At 47.2% G+C, this 20,658-nt stretch overlaps 2 protein-coding genes across 3 annotated transcripts in view; both read left to right on the top strand.

Moving 5' to 3' along the window:
• The window catches only part of Tbc1d9b (TBC1 domain family member 9B), a 38,789-nt gene extending 35,320 nt beyond the window's left edge, over positions 1 to 3,469 (top strand). For both annotated transcript variants that reach the window (XM_085830058.1, XM_085830057.1), the window contains 2 exons: positions 168 to 274; positions 2,135 to 3,469. In XM_085830058.1, coding sequence (XP_085686184.1) covers positions 168 to 274; positions 2,135 to 2,845 — 818 coding nt within the window. In that variant the 3' untranslated portion in view covers positions 2,846 to 3,469. The remainder of the gene's footprint in view (positions 1 to 167; positions 275 to 2,134) is intronic.
• Positions 3,470 to 7,032: 3,563 nt separating this feature from the next.
• The window catches only part of Mrnip (MRN complex interacting protein), a 27,105-nt gene continuing 13,479 nt past the window's right edge, over positions 7,033 to 20,658 (top strand). Inside the window, exons 1-3 of the mRNA XM_021175523.3 lie at positions 7,033 to 7,159; positions 9,135 to 9,194; positions 16,416 to 16,504. Coding sequence (XP_021031182.1) covers positions 7,094 to 7,159; positions 9,135 to 9,194; positions 16,416 to 16,504 — 215 coding nt within the window. The 5' untranslated portion in view covers positions 7,033 to 7,093. The remainder of the gene's footprint in view (positions 7,160 to 9,134; positions 9,195 to 16,415; positions 16,505 to 20,658) is intronic.

Below are 20,658 nucleotides of genomic sequence, written 5' to 3'. Positions count from 1 at the left end.
CAGATCACTGTGTAATAGTGCCCAAGTAACCTCAGGTCACAGAGCAGTGCACCCTGCTACCAGCCACAGCCTGCTTTCTCTCATTTGACAGATGGAGACTAATCTCTCTCTCTCTCTCTCTCTCTCTCTCTCTCTCTCTCTCTCTCTCTCTCTCTCTCAACTCACAGAGGAGAAGGGGACCAGCCCTCCTGACTACCGACACTACCTTCGAATGTGGGCTAAGGAGAAAGAGGCTCAGAAGGAAACCATTAAGGACCTTCCCAAGATGAACCAGGTAGGACCAGCAGTCAGAATCTAGAATGTTTCTAGAGAATTCTGCCTGTGTCTGTCTGGGCTTGGTCAGCTTCATGGTCATTGTACTCTGGCAGTTTCCTGGAGGGGGGGAGAGATTTTCTTCCCTCTCTCCAGAGCCTCTTAGTCTTGAATGGCTGTGAGTGATGATTTCAGAAAGATGAAAAGCTGCTTCTTGGACAGGATGGTGTTTCCATGGTAACTACCTGCTTAGGTTGAATCAGTATCCATAAAGCGCAGAAGCACTGGGGAAGGTTAATCTCCAATAGCTAAAGACACTCACAACCTTTGAGAAGAGGACATTCACCACACTCCAGTTCCTCCTGGACCCAAAGCAGTCATGATGTTGTCACAAATACCCAGCCAACTCTCAGACTGGGCCTTACCCTAGCTGTGCCCAGAGAAGGCCCTGGATTTCACTCACTTTTCCACACAGACGTGAAGAATGGGCCCATGGAACGGGACTTTATCTTGGACTCCCTCTAACTTACACCCAACTGACCCAGCATGCACTTATCTTGACATCACCCTCTGGAGCTCCATAGAAATAGGCAAAGTTACTTCTGTTACTGTTATAAAAAGCTGGGCCGCAGAGATGGCTAAGGGGAAAGGCGCTTGCAAGCCAGATGACCTGAGCATGATCCCTGGAACCCGTGTGTCTTCGTTAGGGTTTCATTGCTGTGAAGAGACACCATGACCAAGGCAACTCTCATAAAAGAAAGCATTTGATTGAAGCTAGCGTATAGTTTCAGAGGTTCAGTCCATTATCATCATAGTGGGAATCATGGCATTCAGGCAGACATGGTGCTGGAGGAGCCAAGAGTTCTACATCTTAATCCGAAGGCTGCAGAAGGGGACTCTGAAATTTCACACTGGGCAGAGCTTGAGCATAAGACCAACCCCCTCAATGATACACTTCCTCCAACAAGGCCACACCTCCTAATAGTACCACTTCCTGTGTGTCAAGCATTCAAACACTTGGGGCTACACACACCTTTAATCCCAGCACTCAGGAGACAGAGGCAGGAGGACCTCTGTGAGGTCTAAGCCAGCCTAGTCTACATAGTGAGTGTTAAGACAGCCAGGGATATGTGAGAAACCCTGTCTCAAAACCCATAACTAAGACAGACAAAAATGACTGCAGTTCTCACATCCGTAATCCCAGTGCTCCCATGGCAAATGTCTAGAAGTTCATGGGCTAGCTAGTCAAAAAAGCAAGAGACTACCCCAAAAACAAATTGCTAAGACAAGGATACTCCCAAAAATTATGTTATCCTTTGATCTCCGTGTGTGAGTGTGTGTGTGTGTGTGCTTTTTTCTCTCCCTCCCCTCCACCCCTTTCGTGTCCACACACACATGAACTCACACTCACCTCTCCCTGCTCCTCTCTCATAAAAAGCTAAAGGTACAGGTGTGGCAGCACCCACATTTATTCCCAACACCTGGAAGGCAGAGGCAGGTGGACTTCTGTAGGTTCCGAGGTCAGCCTGGTCCACATATGGAGTAAATGGGTGAGTGGGTGGGTGGATGGATAGGTAGGTAGGGAGAGAGAGGGAGAGAGAGGGAGGGAGAGGGAGGGAGACAGACAGACAGACAGACAGACGAACAAACAACTGGGAAGAAAGACTTTCAAAGGACTATGTGACAAAGGCCTTACCTTACAGTACCCTTCCCCAAACCTCAGTTTCCTAGCCTGGAAATGACACGGCCCGGGTTTGTATCACCAAAATCCCAACACGACTTGAGTGGCCTGTATCTTCCATTGGCTATAGGGGAGTGTACCAACCACCTATAACCACCTTTGTTTTGTTTTGTTTTGCTTCTTTCTTGCTTTCTCCCTAAGGAGCAATTCATCGAGCTGTGTAAAACATTTTACAACATGTTTAGCGAAGACCCTATGGAACAGGACTTGTATCATGCCATCGCCACTGTGGCCAGCCTTCTCCTCCAAATTGGTGAGGTGGGGAAGAAGTTTTCGGCCCTGACAACCAAGAAGCCCAGGGATGGTGCCCACAGTGGGGATCCCAACAGGGCCACAGAAGAGGATGAGCCACCCACACCCAAACTCCATCAGGACCCAACACAGGAGTGTCAGCCACCAGCTGCAGGGGACCGGCAGGCCAAAGCCAGCGGTGACATGCATCTTGGGAAAGCACTGCAGGACAGTCATGTGATAGTGGAGGGAGGCAGTGGTGAGGGGCAGGGCTCTCCTTCCCTGCTTTTGTCTGATGATGAAGCCAAAGATGACATGTCCATGTCCTCCTACTCAGTAGTCAGCACGGGCTCGCTGCAGTGTGAGGACCTCACGGAAGACACGGTGCTGGTGGGAGGAGGAGCCTGTAGCCCCACCACCACCTCACGGACGGGGGGCACTGTGGACACGGACTGGTGCATTTCCTTCGAGCAGATCCTGGCCTCCATCCTAACAGAGTCTGTGCTAGTGAACTTCTTTGAGAAGAGGGCAGACATTGGACTCAAGATCAAGGACCAAAAGAAAGTAGAAAGGCAGTTTAGCACCTCCAGTGACCAGGAGCCCCCTGGGGTCTTGGGCTGAACTGTGAAATGGAAGTCGGTCTCTGTCTCTTTCCTTTCTCCCTCGCTGTTTTCTCCTCACAGACACACCTGTTCTTGGAGCAGGGTGTCACGGAAGCAAAAAAGGTCAGGTCCACGCAGACCCAGTTGCCTTACAGGGATTCCCTAAGCCAGGGCAACCTCTTCCTCCCTGCTCTTGGTTACCTGGAGGACCTGCTTTGAGCCTCCTGTTCCCATAGCATTAGAGGCTTTTGGATCTGCCCCTGCCTGCTTCTTGCCCCTGCACCCTGTGCTGTGCACACACTACACTGGTTGCGCCATCTATGGAAAGACCTACAGCCATGTGGCCTGGCCACCAATTGTCACTTTGCCATGTGCTTGGGCCCCAAAGGATGCAACCTTCTAGACGCCCTCTGAAGTTCTTCAGCCTGAACCTGCGTCTTCGGACTGAGGAACACAGGGGAATGTCTGTTGCATGGGTAGGAGCCTTGCACTGCACTCCTAACTTACGAGGTCTCCATTCCTCTGCATCATTAACTTGGAAAGTGCACCCCTCAGGTCCTCCTCTAGAACCCTGCCTTCATTTTAGTTGGTTAAAAACCACACTGTGCTCAATGCCTTAATAAATCCCTGAAAGAACGAAAAAGCACACTGTGTGCAGTGCTTTCCTGTGGCTTTGAACCACCACCTCAGTCTGTGTATACTTTCATCCCAAGTCAGGTATATGGCCCAGAAAGCATTGTGGGGATTTCAGGACACTTGGCTGCCCGTAGTAGGTGGGGGATTGCTAGACTTTCCATGGTACACAGTAACTGTAGTCACAGGTCTTAGGCTCAGTGTCCAAAGATGTATGAATATAGTAGATACATCCTCAGGCCTGAGTCACACCAAGTTGTCAGCCCTTTGGTTCAGGAAGCAGACATGGCCAGAGCAGGACTCAGCCATGAGTTAGCCCTGGCTTGTTTAGCAGGAGCAGAGGCATCCATTTGCTCAAGAGCTGCTTTTGCTTCTACTAACAAATGGATCCTGGGACCTTTTAAAAATGTGATAATGCCAAGTGCGGTGGCATGTCTATAATCCTGCCATTGAGGATAAAGTAAGACAATTGTCTTGTTTGAGGCCAACCCTAAGCTACATGTGGAGATCCTGTCTCAAAAAGCCAAAATAAATAAGACATTAGGTATTATTTACAAAAATACTTTAAACTTTGCTGATTCCCAGCACGAATGTAAAAGCTGGGCATAGTCATGCCCACCTGTGCCCCAGTGCTGGTGATCAGAGATGGGCAGCCTAACCAGATAGCCAGCTTCAGGTTCAGTGAGAGACCCTGCCTTAATGGAATAACGCAGAGCGATGAAATGGGACATGCTGGTCTCTGCCCACACCACCACACAAATACTAAATAAAATATTTTTTTAAATTACTTTGTTTAAAGTACAAAACGGTGATTTCTAGTAAACCTGCTGAGTTAACATCTGAACACAATTCTGGATCGTCTCTATCAGCCCAGGAAGATCCCTTAGGTCAACTTACAGTAGATTCCTGTTCCCTTCTGGATCGTCTCTATCAGCCCAGGAAGATCCACTTACAGTAAATTCTTGCTCCCACTCCCAGCGTCAGGCAACCACTAGTCTGTTCTTTGTAAAACAAAATCCCAAACATTTGATTTTACCAAGTGAAGACTCAGGAGCCAGACATGGTGGTGAAAGTCTACTAGCTCAGAAAAGGAAGAGAACGTGCCCAACTGACCTCTTCAACCCACATCCCAGAGGGAAAAATAAAATTTCTTTCTCCACACTGTCTTAAAAACCTTTCCAACCGAATGTCCCTCCTTCCTATTTCTTGTGTGTCTCTCTATCCATCCTCCTGACTTCCTCTTAATTTCTATGGTTTTATTCCTGTGTTCACTCCCTGTCAACTGGTTGCTTGTTCAGCCTCCTTACCTATGGTTGACTTTATTCAATCTTGTTTACAAGTAACAGCTCTTGGATTAAAGGTGTGTGCTAGAGCTAAGCCACACCACAACTAGGAACAGATTTTTCCAGTATACAATCTTAATAGTGTGATCAAATATCTTTCAAAACTCTTGGGTTAAAGGTGTGAACTAGGGCTAAGCCACACCATGACTAGAGACAGGTTTTTTCCCAGTATACACTCTTGGGGTTCACAGTATGATCCTTCAATACCAATCTTGTAAAGTTTATGGTTTCAAAATACCAGTTAAGCCAGGTGGTGGTGGAGCATGCCTTTAATCGCAGCACTTACGTGGCCAGAATTGGCAGATTTCTGTGGGTTTTGAGGCCAGCCTGGTCTACAGAGGGAATTCTAGAATAGCCAGGGCTACACAGAGAGGGAAGAAAAATAAAAAGAAGAAAGAAAAGAAGCCAGCCTGGGGGAATGCTTTAATCTTAGGTTTCAGGGGAAAGAGACAGGACTCTTGTGACTTAACAACTGAGCTCTAGAATGGCTTTGTTTATTTTTGAAATATTTACTAATTTTATAAGTATGAACGTTTGCCTGCATGTATGTATATTTACCATGTTCATGCCTAGCACCCACAGAGTTACAGATACTCGTGAGCTGCCATGTAGGTGCTAGGAGCTGAATATGGGTCCTCTGCAAGAGCAGTTAAAGCCAGCGAGCTACAGCTACATAGTAAGATCCAGTCTCTTAAAAAAAAAAAAAAGTCTTCATACATCTGTATAAGTGTATTCCATATTCCATGTGTGGGGTGCCCAAGGAGGCCAGAAGAGGGTGTCAGATTCCCTGAAGCCATGGGTGTTTTGTAAGGTGCTAGACATGGGTGCTAGAAAACCAGTTCAAGTCCTTTGCAAGAGCAGCAGCAAGTACTTTCAACTGCTACGCTATTTCTCCAACACTAGAAGGATTTGATATAGTTTTGCTGTTGGTTTGGTTTGGTTTGGTTTGGTTTTTTTTTTTTTTTTTCGAGACAGGATCTCTCTGTGCAGCTCTGTCTGTCTCACACTCACAGAGATCTGCCTGCCTCTGCCTCTCAAGTGCTGGGATTAAAGGTATGCTATGCCCCACCACATTCCACTGATTTGATATAGCATTAAACAAAAGTTATATAGGGGAAATTCCACACGATGAAATTCCTCCCCACAAAACAAAACAAAAATCAATTTCTAAGTGGGTCAAAATGGCAATTTAGCGATTAGTCCTGTTCAGTTCAGTTCAGGAATAGGCAACTGGGTTAAAGAGAAAAATCCAGCTTTACAATGACTGCCTCAAAGAAATGACACATGGAGGAAATGTTTAGAATGCCAAAATGGTTATTTCTACTTCAATACTCTTTTAAGTTCACACATCTACCACAGAAAGGAAATATCTATCTATCTATATCTAATCTTAGTCTTCTTTCTAAATTTAGACCATACTCAACAATTACACTGTTTTACACATATTATAGGCACGTATATCGATGTATGTGGGAGAACATGCAGGATTCTGTTTGTCTTTTGTGAAGTTGGGTCGCCTCACTTAATATACTTTCCAGATCCATCCATTTTCCTACAATGTTGTCTTATATGTATCCCAGACTAGCCTCAGACTCTGAAGGGAAAGAGGACCGTTTTGTTTTGTTTTGTTTGTTTGTTTTGAGACAGGGTTTCTCTGTGTAGCCCTAGCTGTCCTGGAACTCACTTTGTAGACCAGGTTGGCCTCAAACTCAGAAATCCGCCTGCCTCTGCCTCCCGAGTGCTGGGATTAAAGGTGTGCGCCACCACCGCCCGGCGAAAGAGGACCTTTAATTTGTCATTTTCCTGCCTCCATCTTGTAAATGCTGAGATCACAGTCACACGACAGTTTTAATTCAAAACAAAACAAAACCAAGATAGTTTATAATGTCAGCCATGCAAAGATGTCCTGGCTGTAGAAAAGCATCGTCCCTGCTCCGAGTCAGAGAGCCAAAGGCGATGGACCAAACACGTAGGAACACCAGCTCGGGTTGTGTTGTTGTTGTTTTGATTTGAATTGATTTGGTTTAGTTTGATTTGATTTGTTTTTTTATGCTTAGCAGAGGATGGGGGCGGGATTAGGAGGCCGGAGAGGAGAACAGTGACTACCGAGACAGTGGGCTAGAGCGGCTCAAGAGCTCTCGGGCGGGGCCGAAGCCGTCAGAGAAGAACGGAGAGACGCACCAGGGCATGCGAGGTGGAGCTGGGCCTAGAGGGGCCGGAACCGGCGCAGGTTGGGCGGAGCCTGGGCGGGATTGCAGAGCCCGAGCTCACGGCGGGAGAGTGAGTCCTGAATGGCGCCGGCTCAGCAGTCTCGGGTTCTACGGTGCTGCAGCTGCCACATCTTTCAGGCGCATCAGGTGGGGTGGGCGTCTGCCTCACCCTCTTTCCTAGCAGGACGGTGGGCGAGATATGGAGGGCCGCGTCTCAAATGGCCATGGGAAATGACAGTGACGAGGCTGAAGGCTGTGCTTCGTTGCTGTCACTTCACAACACGCCTCTGCCATTTTGTTTGTGTTTATCTGTTGTTGCTGCTGAGGGTTCTGCTCAGAGCTGTGGGCGCGCTCTTCCACTGAGCTACCACCCAGCCCAGTGTGTGTCGGTTTTTTGCATGGTTGTTGTAGAATCCACAGTAGTTGTTTCTTCTGAGGCGGCTTCCATTGGATTCTAGCAAAATGGTCAGGAATCCAGGTTGAGGAGTAGCGTCCTCTACGCAGAACCTAGCCCTACACTCAGTGTCTCTTCTCAGTTTATTACAGTGAATGGAGAGCTTTAAAAGCCCTAGGGTTGGGTGTTCGCCCAACATTCACACAGCCTAAAAATAGGATCAGGCATGGCAATGAATGACTGAAGGTAGGAGGGCTTAGCGAGTTTGAGGCCAACCAGAGATTTCAGAGACCCTGTTTCAAAACAAGCAAAACTGAATAATGTATAAGCAGTTTGGACTCCATTTTGACATTCCCCTTGGTGGGCCCGGATGTCACTTGGTGCCTCTACCTGCAGCCTTATCTGCATGGTAAGAGTTTCCCCCATGCTCATTAGAGCCAGCACAACCCATAAATGGTTAAAGGGGAGTGGTTGGTGTTTGTTTGAGAGGCTTTGTTTCACGAGTTGGCTCCAGGCTCTAGATCTCCTGCCTCAACCTTATTAGTCAACTTCAGAACTGATCCCCAACCCAAATCTTAGTCTTGGTGGTAGTGGTTTTATTGTTTTAAGGGGTGGAATTTGGCTTGGTTTTGAGGGTGTTGCCAAGACATAATTTCAATATTTACTTCAGATTGACCTCTAATTCCTAATCCCTGACCTCAGCTTCCTAAATATCTAAGAGTATATATCTCTAATGCCACATCAGTCCCAGGAGCCTTATGAATCAGCCTAGATCTCTTTGTATAGTTAAGCATAATCTTTCATGACATTTCTTAAAGGAACTTTTGTATCTATATAAAAAAATATTTTTATTTTATGTGTATGGTTTGCCTTGCATGTATGTCTGCACCCCATAAAATGTGGTGCCCACAGAAACAAGAAGAGGGTCTTAAATCTCCTGGAGTTAAGAGTTACAGACAGTTGTGAGCTGCCACATTGGTGCTAGGAACAGAACTTAGGTCCTTTACAAGGGCAGCCAATTCTCTTAACTGATGAACCGTATCTCCAATGTACTAGCTGCCACAGAAACATATCTCCAGCTCTGGAATTCCTGCCCCACTCTGTGCTCGCATGTGCATGTATGTGTGTGTCTCTGTCTGTCTGTCTTATATGCATGCTTGTATGCAGATAAGCACATGGAGGCCAGAAAGGAACATTAGTTCTGCTCTGTTTTCCCACCTTATTTCTCTGGAACAGGGTCTATCACTGAACCTGGAGCTAGGCTGGCAGCCAGCAGTCCCCATTGACCCCATTCCCACCTCCGACAGTCCTGTGAGCACAGAGTGGGGCAGGAATTCCAGCGCTGGAGATATGTCTCTGTGGCAGCTAGTACATTGGAGATACGGTTCATCAGTTAGGAGAATTGGCTGCCCTTGTAAAGGACCTAAGTTCTGTTCACTTTTTCACGTGGCTACGGAGATCTGACCTCAGGCCCTCGTGCTTACTCAGCAAATAAACTTTTACCCTTTGGCATTCCTTTTTTGGATCCTGGGATGGCAAAACTCCAACTGGATGTTTGTTGTTTCATACAAATGGCCAATCTTCCCAGCACCCACCTATTAAATAGTACAGTCCTTCCTCACCTAAAATGCTACCTTCAGGGCTGGGGGTATAGCTAAGTTATTTCTTATTCACATCTACCTGTCATATGAAGTTGTTTGAACTATAATTTCCAATATTTCATTGTAGGTGAAGAAGAGTCTCAAATGGACGTGCAAGGCTTGTGGAGAGAAACAGTCATTTGTTCGGGTAAGTACTGAGCCCAACCTCTCTTTCTACAGCCAGGATCCTTTTCTCTCTCAGTTCACCTTTGAGAGCTGCTGCACCCTGGGTTGGTTCCTCCTGCATCGTCAGTGGGTGGAGCAGTGACTACACAGGGTCTGTCCTTCACTCCTTTGTTCAGCAAGGGTTTCTTCAGTACCTTCTGCATGCCGGGCACAGGGAGACAATAGGAAGTAGGAACACTGTAACTGTGGGGCTTACAGATGTGCTTCTGTGGAAGGATAAATAATTCACATGGGTGCACACACACATGTACATCCATCATTCAAAACGAGATGAGCATCTTGAAAACACGGGGGAGTGCAGGAGGGAGCAGGGCTGCCTGGAGAGCTTTGTCGGTGCTTAGGAATGCTTGCTGCTCTTGCAGAGGACCAGGGCGTGTTTCTCAGCATCCTCCCACACTGGGCAGTGTGCAACCATCTGTAGTGACAGAATGCCAAACCTAACTAGGGGTGGGCAGCAGTGTGGTGGTAGAGGCTGAGGTGAGGGGTATGGGAGGGAGCAACCTCAGAAGTGGAGGCATGTGGGAACACTTTACTTTTCTGTGGCCAGCAGCACATTTCTTCAACTCTCTACAGACTGAGCGACTAAGGAGTTTGATAGCACACACTGCCCAAGTCGCACCCTGTCTTGGCTCCTTCCCTTGCCTGCTCCTCCCTAAATCTGCACTCCTCATCTCCCATGGCTCCCTCCTGCAGCCACAGGGACTTTCTGACCTTGAAACAAATCCTCTCCTCTAGGAAGCTTTGCTCATTGTTGGGGCTCAAGTCAATTTCCTGGTGGAAGCTGAATATTCCTGTGGGTACTATCCAGCCCACACTGAGAGTTCCATGGGAATAAAAGCTTTCCTTGTCTTGTGTACCGATGGGCCTTCAGTGCCCAGTGCACTGCCTTGTCCACAGGGCTCAACATCAGTTTCTTTTAGCTGCGTGGATAGATAACCAGTCCCACATTGGTGAGACAGGATTGTCGTTTTTATTGTGATTTACAATACTTTTTCTTCAGTGCTGAGGTTGAACCCAGGGCCTCGTGCATGCTAGACTAGCACTCTGCCACAAAGCTATATATATGTAGAGGAATTTTAACCCAACAACATCCAAAGACCTGTGATCTGGCCAGAATGCAGACATACTTCTAGTACACAGCATTAATCCCAAACAGTGAAGGGGAAGCGGATTTGTAGGCAGAAGCCCCGGTGTTTGAGGTCTAATTTTGAGGCCAAGTGATGAATCAGAGAAAGACTTGACAGGACAGGTTCTGCCCAACTCTCCCAAGAACAGAGAGGAGACGGGCAGCATAAGAGGAGCAGCGTGGAGGGAGGGAGGGAGGGAGGGAGGGAGTCACTTTTCCTGAGACAGTTGTACAGAGACAGGTTGCAGAGAGAACAAGCTGGACAAAGATGAAGACAGAACAAGACAGAGAATGAGAAAGAGCCAGAAGATTAGAACAGATTGCCACAGTTATTATGAGGCCAAGTACAGCAATTCAGTCAGAAGCTGAGAGATGCCAGTTTGAGTCGGTCAGCTTGGAGAGCCGTTTGAGCCAGAACAGCCAGCCAGAGATCAGTCAGAACTAGGAAGGGTGAGCTGCTTATTCAGCAGTGAGTCTCAGAGGCTGACAACATTCCAGGCCTGGATTAGATTGTATGGAGGCTAGCAGCTTCCAGGACTAAGCCTACATTAGCAGATAGAGGCAGTAAGCCTTGGAGAAGTATAAGGATAAAAGTTACATTTCCAGCTCTGTCCCCTGCACCTGCAGGGGACTGCCTCTTTGTTCACTTGGCCAACTGTGTACTATTTCCTTAGGGCAGAGTCCTAAGCTGTATTGCTGTTTTAGAGGTTATCTTTCCGGGAAGAGTCACGTAGTTGAAGTGACAGGCAGAAACACCTTGGGGGCTGAGGATGTAAGAGTGCTCACCTAGAATGCAGGAGGCCCTCCAAACGGTTGAAATGTGGATGTGGAGGTGCAGCCCTCTCATCCCCGCACTGAGGAGCCAGAGACTGGAGGGGCAGCCGAGATGGTGCTGCAGTTGAGAGCAAGCACTTGCTTTTCTTACAGAGAACCCAGGTTTGATTCCCAGGACCTGCATGGTGGATCACAGTCATTCACAACTGCAGTCTCGAGCCGGGCGTGGTAGTGCACGCCTTTAATCCCAGCACTCGGGAGGCAGAGGCTAGCCTGGTCTACAAAGTGAGTTCTAGGACAGCCAGGGCTACACAGAGAAACCCTGTCTCAAAAAAAAAAAAAAAAAACAAAAACAAAAACCAAAACAAAACATAACTGCAGTCTCTGGGAATCTAATGCCTTCTTCTGACCTCTGAGAGCACCAGGCACATATGTGGTTCATAGACACACATGCAGGCAAAGCATTCACATGTACAATACAATGAGTAAATTTCATTTTAGGGGAAAAAAGATTCAAGATCATTCCCAGCTACATAGAAAGTTTCAGGTTAGCCTGGACTACATGAGACCTTGTTTCAATAAAAGGGAAAAAATGTTTTGTTGTTGTTGTTGTTGTTGTTGTTGTTCTTTTAGAATTACTTCAGCAGAGTTAAAATGATTGGATCTCTGTGAGTTTGAGACCAGCCTGGACTACTGAGTGAGTTCCAGACAGACAGCAAACCCTCTTAAAAAACAAAGAGAAAAAGAACGACAGCAAGGTGATCCATGTCAGAAAGAACAGAATTTTGCCTGAGTCCTTGACCAGTGGCTTTGTGATTGAGAATCCATCCATACACAATGACACGTGCCTGCCATCCTGCATTCAGGACACTAACGCAGATTTATAAGTTCAAGATGTTCTGTTGATGCTCACTGTGCCCCTCCCCACCCCACCAACCCAAACAAAGCCTGGCATCACCCTGTCCCCAGCTCTCAGGGTGTCTGTTGACCTTTCCTGTTTCTTCCCTTCAGCACACAGGATCACATCCTTGAGGGGATCCACAAAACCACACCCTCAGTCTGGTGGGCTAGCCAGTTCCAATCATGGAGTCCTGGGAGAAGCAATGTGATTAACACATACCCATTTCTGTGCCAGTCAGTTGGGACTCGACTCCCAAGATAGGAGCTGTCTTAGCTGGGTAGACCTGAGTGCCCGTGTAGTGATTGCTACTGTGTGCATCTTAAGCTCTTCAAGAGGACAGACTTCACCTGTGGTGCCTGTGGCCTGGTGCTTGCTTATGGTTGTCAGACAGCTTAACATCAAGAAATTGTTTCTGTCCCTCTAGAGAGGACACTGAGGTGTGTGGGAGGAGCTGCTGACATTCTGTTATTCCATAAGGCTTATCCAGCTGCCTCTAGCCAAAGGAGCACGAACACTGGGGAGCTCCCAGGAGGCTTCTAGGGCTGGGCTCAGAAGTAGCTGACATTGCAACAGAGAGCTAGTGTCAAACCCTCACTTACCCCAGACTAGAGAATGAAGTCTAGTTGTATGTCTCCATAGAGGAGGATGTGCCTCAGTATGCAGCAGAGAGCTTACCCCCACTGTTAGACCAGATGCAGTTTACCAGTCTTCTTTAATTCTGCCATCTCCTGTGCCCAACTCCTACTACCCTCACTTGAACATACGGCAGACAGGACCACACACTCTACTAGACCAGACTGCTGTGGCCAGTCACCTCCATGTCGCTAAACAGCTGAGTTCACAGTCCTCACATGACAACTTATTGGCAGCATTTGTCATGGGTTGTAACTTCCACCTCCTTAAAACATTTCCTCCTGAGTTCGAGGCCAGCCTGGTCTACAGAGTGAGTTCCAGGACAGCCAGGGCTATACAGAGAAACCCTGTCTCAAAACAAAACAAAACAAGGAAAAAAAAAGCATTTCCTCTTGGATTTGCAGCTTGTCTGCTCCTAGCTTCCTGGCTGTTGTTTCAGTCTTCTCACTGGTTTCCTAAACACCCCCCACACACACACACACACACACACACACAAACACACAACTTCCAAACACTGGAGTACACTGCACTGCACGCCTTTGTCCTGTTCTTTAGCTGTACTCCCTTAGAGAGAGCATTCACAAGACTGGAGCGCAGCTCAGTGGGAGAGCCTTGTACGTAGAGTCCAGGTATCCTGAGGGTCCCAGGCCTGTCCTCAGGCTCCTGGCTTCCCCACTCATCTGTCTCCTGGATAGCTCGACACAGGTTCCTTCACTCCCCAGCACCTCAAATTTGAAAAATGGGACCTCTGACCTCATGAAGCCGCTGATTGACTTCACAGTCATCCCCAAGCTTTCAGTGTCAAGGGTCTCTCTCTGCACTGAAGCCTTGGACGCCTATTTATATTCTTCAGCAGCAGCGTATCTGCCTTCAGATAGATCCTGAGAGTGGCCTAAGCCAGCCTCACTGGCTGAGACGGCCTTTTCCTATACTGTTTGCTGTAGCGTCCTAACTCACCCACCTATTTCTGTCATCAAGTCTCTTCCCAACACTGCAACTACAGGGATCCTCTGAAAACAGTCTTAGAAAGGACATGGTGACACACAGCTGCATTCTGGTGCTCAGGAGGTGGACAGAAGAGGGTCGCCCTCAGCCAGGAGAAGGTCAGAGCCAGCCTAGAGTACCTGAGTCTATTTCAAACAAGAAGAAGAAGGTGCTGGGTTGTGTCCTTGCTCTGCTCAGAACTCTCCAGATGGCCTGAGTTTCTTTTCTGTGAGGAAGAGTGCAGACTGAAAATACGGAGTCTCTGGTTCAAATGGCAAGGGAAGAAACCACTACAGGCAGAAACTTTGTATGGTTTTTCTTTCCTGAAGGAATGGATTAATGGAAAATGAACCCGGGGTCTTGCACATGCTACATGTTTCACCCAGAACCAGCACTCAGCCTTAAGCTGTGTTTTCTTCCCAAGGCAACAGTCCAAATCACTTGTTGCAGGATATTTGGTCACACTGTGAATTCCAAGATTGTGTTATTTACTAGGGGAAAAAAACCCAAAAAACAAAAAAACCAAAACTGTTTCTAAGGGTGGTCTGGCTCAGCCCTTAACACAGACCTTTAAAAGTGGAATAAAGACACGCCTTTAGTACACACCTTTAATCCCAAACAATGAAGGGAAAGTTAGTTTGTAGAAGGAAGCACACGTGTTTGGAAGTGATGTCTGGTTGATTGGCAGACAAAGGGACAAATCAGAAAAATTTGACAGAATAGGATATGCCCAACTCTCACAAGAACAGAGAGGAAAGAGCTGTGTAGAGAGCAAGAGGCAGGAGGCACTTTTACATGGAGAGTTTTACAGAGACAGATTGAAGAGAAAACAAGCTAGACACAGGTAAAAGCAGAACGAGCCAGAGAATAAAAAGGAGCCAGATTAGAGCAGATTGCTGGAGTTAGAGGTCAAATGGCAATTCAGGAGAAACTGAGAGAAGCCAGTTTGAATCAGTCAGCCTGGAGAGGAGTTTGAGCCAGAACAGCTGAGTTGAACCAGCCAGCCAGAGTTCTTTCTGAAGAACTAGAAAGGGTGAGCTTATTCAGCTCTATGCCTCAAAGGCTGGAAACATCCCAGGTCTAGATGAGCGTGTATGGAGGCTGGAAACTTCCAGGACTAGACCTAGATTAGCAGACAGACAAGAAGCTTCAGAGACAACAATTACATAGGGCAGATGAAAGTCATATTCACAGTGAATGCCATGAATTTTGCTGTTTGCCTTTCTATTGTGCAGCGCCAACTTGAAACAAATGAAAACACTTAGTACACATCATCAAAATTACACAGTTCATCACTCACAGCTCATCTGTGCCTAATAGTAGACAGGCGAAATAGATTCAAGTCAGCCGTTCGGAGCTAGGTTGTTTTTTTTCTTTAAATTTGGTTTCGTTTGAGACTACATAGCCTCCTGTGTACTCCAGGCTACCCTTAGAGCCGCAGCAGGCCTCCTGTCTGTGGTTCTGAGTGGTGGAGTTAAAATCATGTGCTGCCATGCTCTGTTTGCACTCAGCCATTCTTACCTCCTGGGTTCCTAGTCCGGATGAAAAGCCTGGCTTCCGGGGCTGCAGTGCCACCCACCTCGCAGTGTGGACATCACACATGAAGTACACTTGGCCATGCTGTTCTCTCACACACCAAGAGTCCACAGGAGTTCTCTGCTCAGCATGCACGGAGAACTCTGTCTGCAGATAGGGTGGCAGGGGACAATAGACACGTAGAGCACATCTCTGCTCACAAACACACCATCTTGTTCTGTTGGACTTCATCTGTATCCAAAAGGTCAATGTGCAAATCACTGCCGTCCCTCAGTAACCAGGGAGGCCCCTCTCTAGAATGTCATGTAACCGCTGCATGTCCTGCAGCGTTCTTTCTTGAGCAGTGACGAGTGGGATTATTACCCTGTCGGTGCTCATGCTATCCTCCTGCCTCAGCTTCCCAAGTATCTGGGACTTACACATGCTACCACCTTTCTTGTACTGTTTCGTTGTTTGTTTGGTTGGTTGGTTGGTTGGTTTTTCGGGACAGGGTTTCTCTGTGTAGCCCTGGCTGTCCTGGAACTCACTTTGTAGACGAGGCTGATCTCAAACTCAGAAATCCACCTGCCTCTGCCTCCCAAGTGCTGGGATTAAAGGCGTGCGCCACCATGCCTGACGTTGGTTTTTTCTTGTTGCTGTTGTTTAGACCCAGGGTCTCTCTACATATCATTGGCTGTCCTTGATCTCACAGAGATCCTCGTACCTCTGCCTCCCGAGTGCTGGCTTTAGAGGCTTGTGCCCCTGCTCCCAGATCTTCCAGTAGAGTTTAAATCACCTCTGAGTGACTTGTGATGCTTACTGTGTGTGCTGTGTACAGTGCTATGGTACATGGTTTGGGGAATAATGACAAACAAACAAATACATGTCCAGCAGACACAGTCTTCCCCCTGAGCTCTTTCCATCCGCAGTTGCTTGGATTCCCAATGCAGGCTGAGTTTGGCTTTAGTAAATTCTGCATGCTAGTGGGATGGTCAGAAAGACATGAGCTACCATTCCAGAGCCATTTGTTTATAAATCTCTCCAGAACATAGAGTTTCTCTGTAGACTAGGCTGCCCTCGAACTCAGGGAGCCATTTGCCTCTGCCTCCAGAATGCTGGGACTAAAGGTGGGCACCACCTCCACCTGACTAGACCTGTGTGTTCTTAACACCTCCTCAAGTTTTGGGATACCATCCTAATATTTCTCACCCTTCTGCTGTCACCTTAAAATATTTTTTTTTTCCTCTCAGGCTTACGGTGAAGGCTCTGGTGCTGACTGCAGACGCCATGTCCAAAAGCTAAATCTGCTGCAAGGACAAGTGTCAGAGCTGTCACTCAGGTACAGTGTTTTAGCTTGTTTGTATGTTGATTAGGGGATGGAAGTTTGCAATGGATAAATTCCTTACATGTGCAACAACATGACAGGTTAAACACCCTGAGCAGTGCTCTCAATGGAAATAACTAAAATTTTTTACTGGTTAGAAGTTTTAAATGTATTGTTTATTGCTCTTGTGTCTGTGTGTGCATATGCACACACCAGAGGGCAAGGTTGTGAATCTGGCTCTTCCTGTGTGTGGGCACGGGCTCATGAGGCATGTGCCTTTACCTGCTGAGTCATCTCCCCAGACTTTGCCTATAATAGTTCACATGTAAACCTGCCTAGCAAGAAAATAGGGATCCTTAAGAGGTCAAAACTGAAGCGAAAGTCAAAGTCCACAGAAGCACGACCGAGGGACTGGGGACTGTACTCAAGCTGACCGGTGGGTGTCTGAGGGGCACAAGAAACAGCAGACAGAAGGCCTGAACTGCCTTGGATTCAGCAGGAGACTGCCCTACTTGTGTGTAGAGATGGAATCTCATTCCGTGGTCCTCTGTGTGGATATAACACTTCTCCTTGCTTTATTGAGACTGGCCTCAAACACTAGCTCCTCTTTCCTCTGCCTGTGGACAGAGATGACAGAGGTGCGCCACTGTGCCTTTCTCTGAGGACCTTGTAAGCAGCTGAGTGTCCGGAGGCTTCTGCCCTGTTATACAGTGGGCCACAAAAAGACCCGAGGTGCAGCAGGATGCTTGCCCTGCATTGACCTTGACATGTCTGAAGAAATCCCTCTCCAAGACTGACACACAGGGAAGCCTTCCCATGGGCTTCAGCCTTTATTCTTACCCTGAAGAGCCTCATGCTTCGAGTTTATTTCCACTTATCTCAGGAAGTGGAGGTCAGGGTAGCTCTCCTCTGGAACAGCCTATCTTCAGCCTGCCCTTAGAGAAGCCCAACAAACAAAAGGATCAGGGAACGACTGTGCAGACTTTAAAGTCTACTGAGTGCTACTGTGTGAGCACGAGCAGCAGTCAGAGGAGTGGGACACAGAAAACTTACAAGTGTGTATTATGTGCCTACTGTGCTCAAGCACAAACAAGGCAGGGCTGGCAGGGTGTGCAGGGCTGGCAATCTGAGATTCAGACAGCCAAGAGGAACTGGGGGCGGGGACACCTTTAATCCCAGTACTTAGGAAGCAGAGTTCAAGGCCAGTCTGGTCTACAAAGCTAGTTCCACGACAACTAAGGCTGCACAGAGAAACTCAGTCTCGAGAGAGGGGGAAAAAAAACCAAGTGGAAGCTAGGTGTGACATGGGTGCCTCTAATCCCAGCACCGAGGAGATGGAGACTGGAGCAACACAGATTTAAGATCATCCTTGACTGCATAGTGAGTTCAGAGCTAGCCTGAGCTACGTGAGACCCTGTCTCAAAATAAAGCATCCATATGGACAGGTGTGTGGTTGAGGTCTGGAAGGCTCACAAGTGGCTGGAGTTTCTGTTCCCTTGGAGTTAGAATGTGCCACCCTCCTGGCACATGCGTGAGTTCTCATCACCTCCCTGGGGGCCTCCTCTCATTTGGTTGTTCTGGGAGCTCTCTGAAGGCTGCCTCTTGGGTTTTTCTGTAGATAGACATGATTGCTGATAAGCTGGCAAGAAAGCCCAGAGCAACCTGTCCACTCTGACACGCCTGTCAGAGCCTTGTGTAGCCTTCCCCTCCCTGTGCGTGGGGCCGTGAGCCCTGTAGGATGAAGAGGCCATGGTGACCTACTAGATAAGGGTAGGACAAAGAATTTACTGATAGTTCTACAACCAGAAAGACAAACCAAGATTCGAGTTTCTGTGACTCACCTTGGGGAAGGGAAATTCTGGTTTGGATGGTCTGTATGGAAATGTCTCCTAGAAACAAGAGACACATCTCTGCCGTCCTAACTGCAGCCCTGAGTTCTACTCAGGTGAAGATAGGATTCTTTCTTGGTTTTTGTTTTTTGAGTCAGGGTCTCTCTCTATAACCCTGGCTGTCCTTGAACTCACTATGTAGACCAGGCTGGCTTTGAACTCATAGAGAGCCACCTGCCCCTACCACCCAAGAGTCAGGATTGAAGGCTTGTGCCACCATGCCCATTGAAGCATGCGGTTCTTTGCCTCAGAGAGGCTCTCAGGACAACTCAGTATGAACGTTTGTGTGTGTGTGTGTGTGTGTCTGTGTGTGTGTCTGTGTGTGTGTGTGTCTGTGTGTGTGTGTGTGTGTGTGTCTGTGTGTGTGTCTGTGTGTGTGTGTGTGTGTGTCTGTGTATGTCTGTGTCTGTGTGTGTGTCTGTGTGTGTGTGTGTGTCTGTGTGTGTGTATGTTTTTTAAGTTTTAGTCAGGTGGTGGCTCACACCTTTAATCCCAGACCTTGAGAGGCAGAAGTAGTTGTGTCTCTGTGAGTTTGAGGCCACCTGGTCTACATAGTGAATTCTGGGACAGCCTTTCTCAACATCCACGGTCTGCCCTCCCTCTAATAGAACAATAGGTCAAAAGGGTTGAAGAAATTCTAGCTGTGCTAGGCCACAGGGACTGTTTGTTTGTTTGCACAGAGCATGCCCTGGTTAGCCTGGAACTCACAGAGATCCACCTCTGCAGCTATGGTGTACAGTAAAAGGTTAAAACAATATGCCAGCCTCAAGGCATGTGTTTACTGTAGACAAAGTTCATACTCTTGTTTGTAAGAGTCACAGAAAGTTACAGGTTTACAGCCTGTGACTCTACAGGAAACAAGTAAACTCAAAGGTACACTTTGGTCTTAAGATTTTTGTTCATGGAGTCTGCACTGACTGCTCTTCCGAAGATCCTGAGTTCAAATCCCAGTAACCACATGGTGGCTCACAACCATCCATAATAAGATCTGATGCCCTCTCTGGGGTTTCTGAAGATAGCTACAGTGTACTCACATACATGAAATAAATCTTTTTTTTTTTTTAATATTTTTGTTCATTTGTTTTGCTTGGTTGTTATTGTTGTTGTTTTGGTCTGGTTTGGGTTTTTTGTTTGTTTTGTTTTTTGTTTTTGTTTTTGAGACAGGCTGTCACTATATGGCCCTAGGTAGCTTGAAATTCACCAAGTAGACCAGGCTAGTCTCAAGCTCATGGAGTTTACATGCATATTGAGATTAAAAACATAGGCCAGCACACCTTGTAACATCCTAGTTTGAAATTTCTATAAAATTGAATGTTGTGCCGGGCGTGGTGGCGCACGCCTTTAATCCCAGCACTCGGGAGGCAGAGGCAGGCGGATTTCTGAGTTCGAGGCCAGCCTGGTCTACAAAGTGAGTGCCAGGACAGCCAGGGCTACACAGAGAAACCCTGTCTCAAAAAACCAAAAAAAAAAAAAAAAAAAAAAAAAAATTGAATGTTGTATTTATACAAGCAATATCCAGTGAATTTTCTTAGTTATCTCTAAATTCTCAGGTCTCAGCTGCTGAGAAAATTCAACCAGGCTCAGATGAGGGGCTTCATTCTCTTCTTGTTGCCTTAATGTTCTCTTTCGTTCTTGATATGTGAAACTGTATTTGGAAGTTGGGTGGTGTGGGAGGTAAAAGAATTTACCAAAGGCAAAAATAGACAAAGAGAGAATTTATTGCAGTACACTGAAGTAGAGGGTTAGTTTCAGGGTGGGATCATGGGACTGAAAGGGAATTGAACGTCCTTTATGACAGTTGAGAGGACAGATGTATGTGAGAGCTCTCTAAGTAGGTGGACAGGCAGGTGTCTTGTTACTTTGCCAAGTAGTAAATGTTACTGTGGAAGAGGTCAGGCTCCAGGTATTCCTGCAAACTCTAGGGATCACTAGGGATCAGCCTTCAGATGATCATGGCTGTATTGTTAGAAATGGGGATTTTACGTTTACTTTTGGCCTTCTGTGTCTATTTTTCCTTCCTGACTGATGAACAGGGTCATTGAGAACAGGCTTCTGCGTCTTCAGAGAGGAGTGGGTAGAGATGCCTCTTGGCTTTGCTGACTCATCGTCCAAGGGTCCCAAGATCTTAGGATGTAGACACTTGAGAGGCATTTTGCAGAGAGGAGTAGCTATCATAAGGCTAGAGTATGACATCATTTGGAGACCTAGAGGTTCTCTGTGGCAGGAGACAGGCATCACTGGTGGTACTAATCGTTAATGTCTCTGTGACAAAGCCATCTG

This window comes from Mus caroli, unplaced genomic scaffold (genome assembly GCF_978045245.1).
Source record: "Mus caroli unplaced genomic scaffold, Mus_caroli_1 scaffold_13, whole genome shotgun sequence".
Taxonomy (NCBI): Eukaryota; Metazoa; Chordata; class Mammalia; order Rodentia; family Muridae; genus Mus; species Mus caroli.
This window is presented reverse-complemented; position numbering and strand designations above follow the sequence as displayed.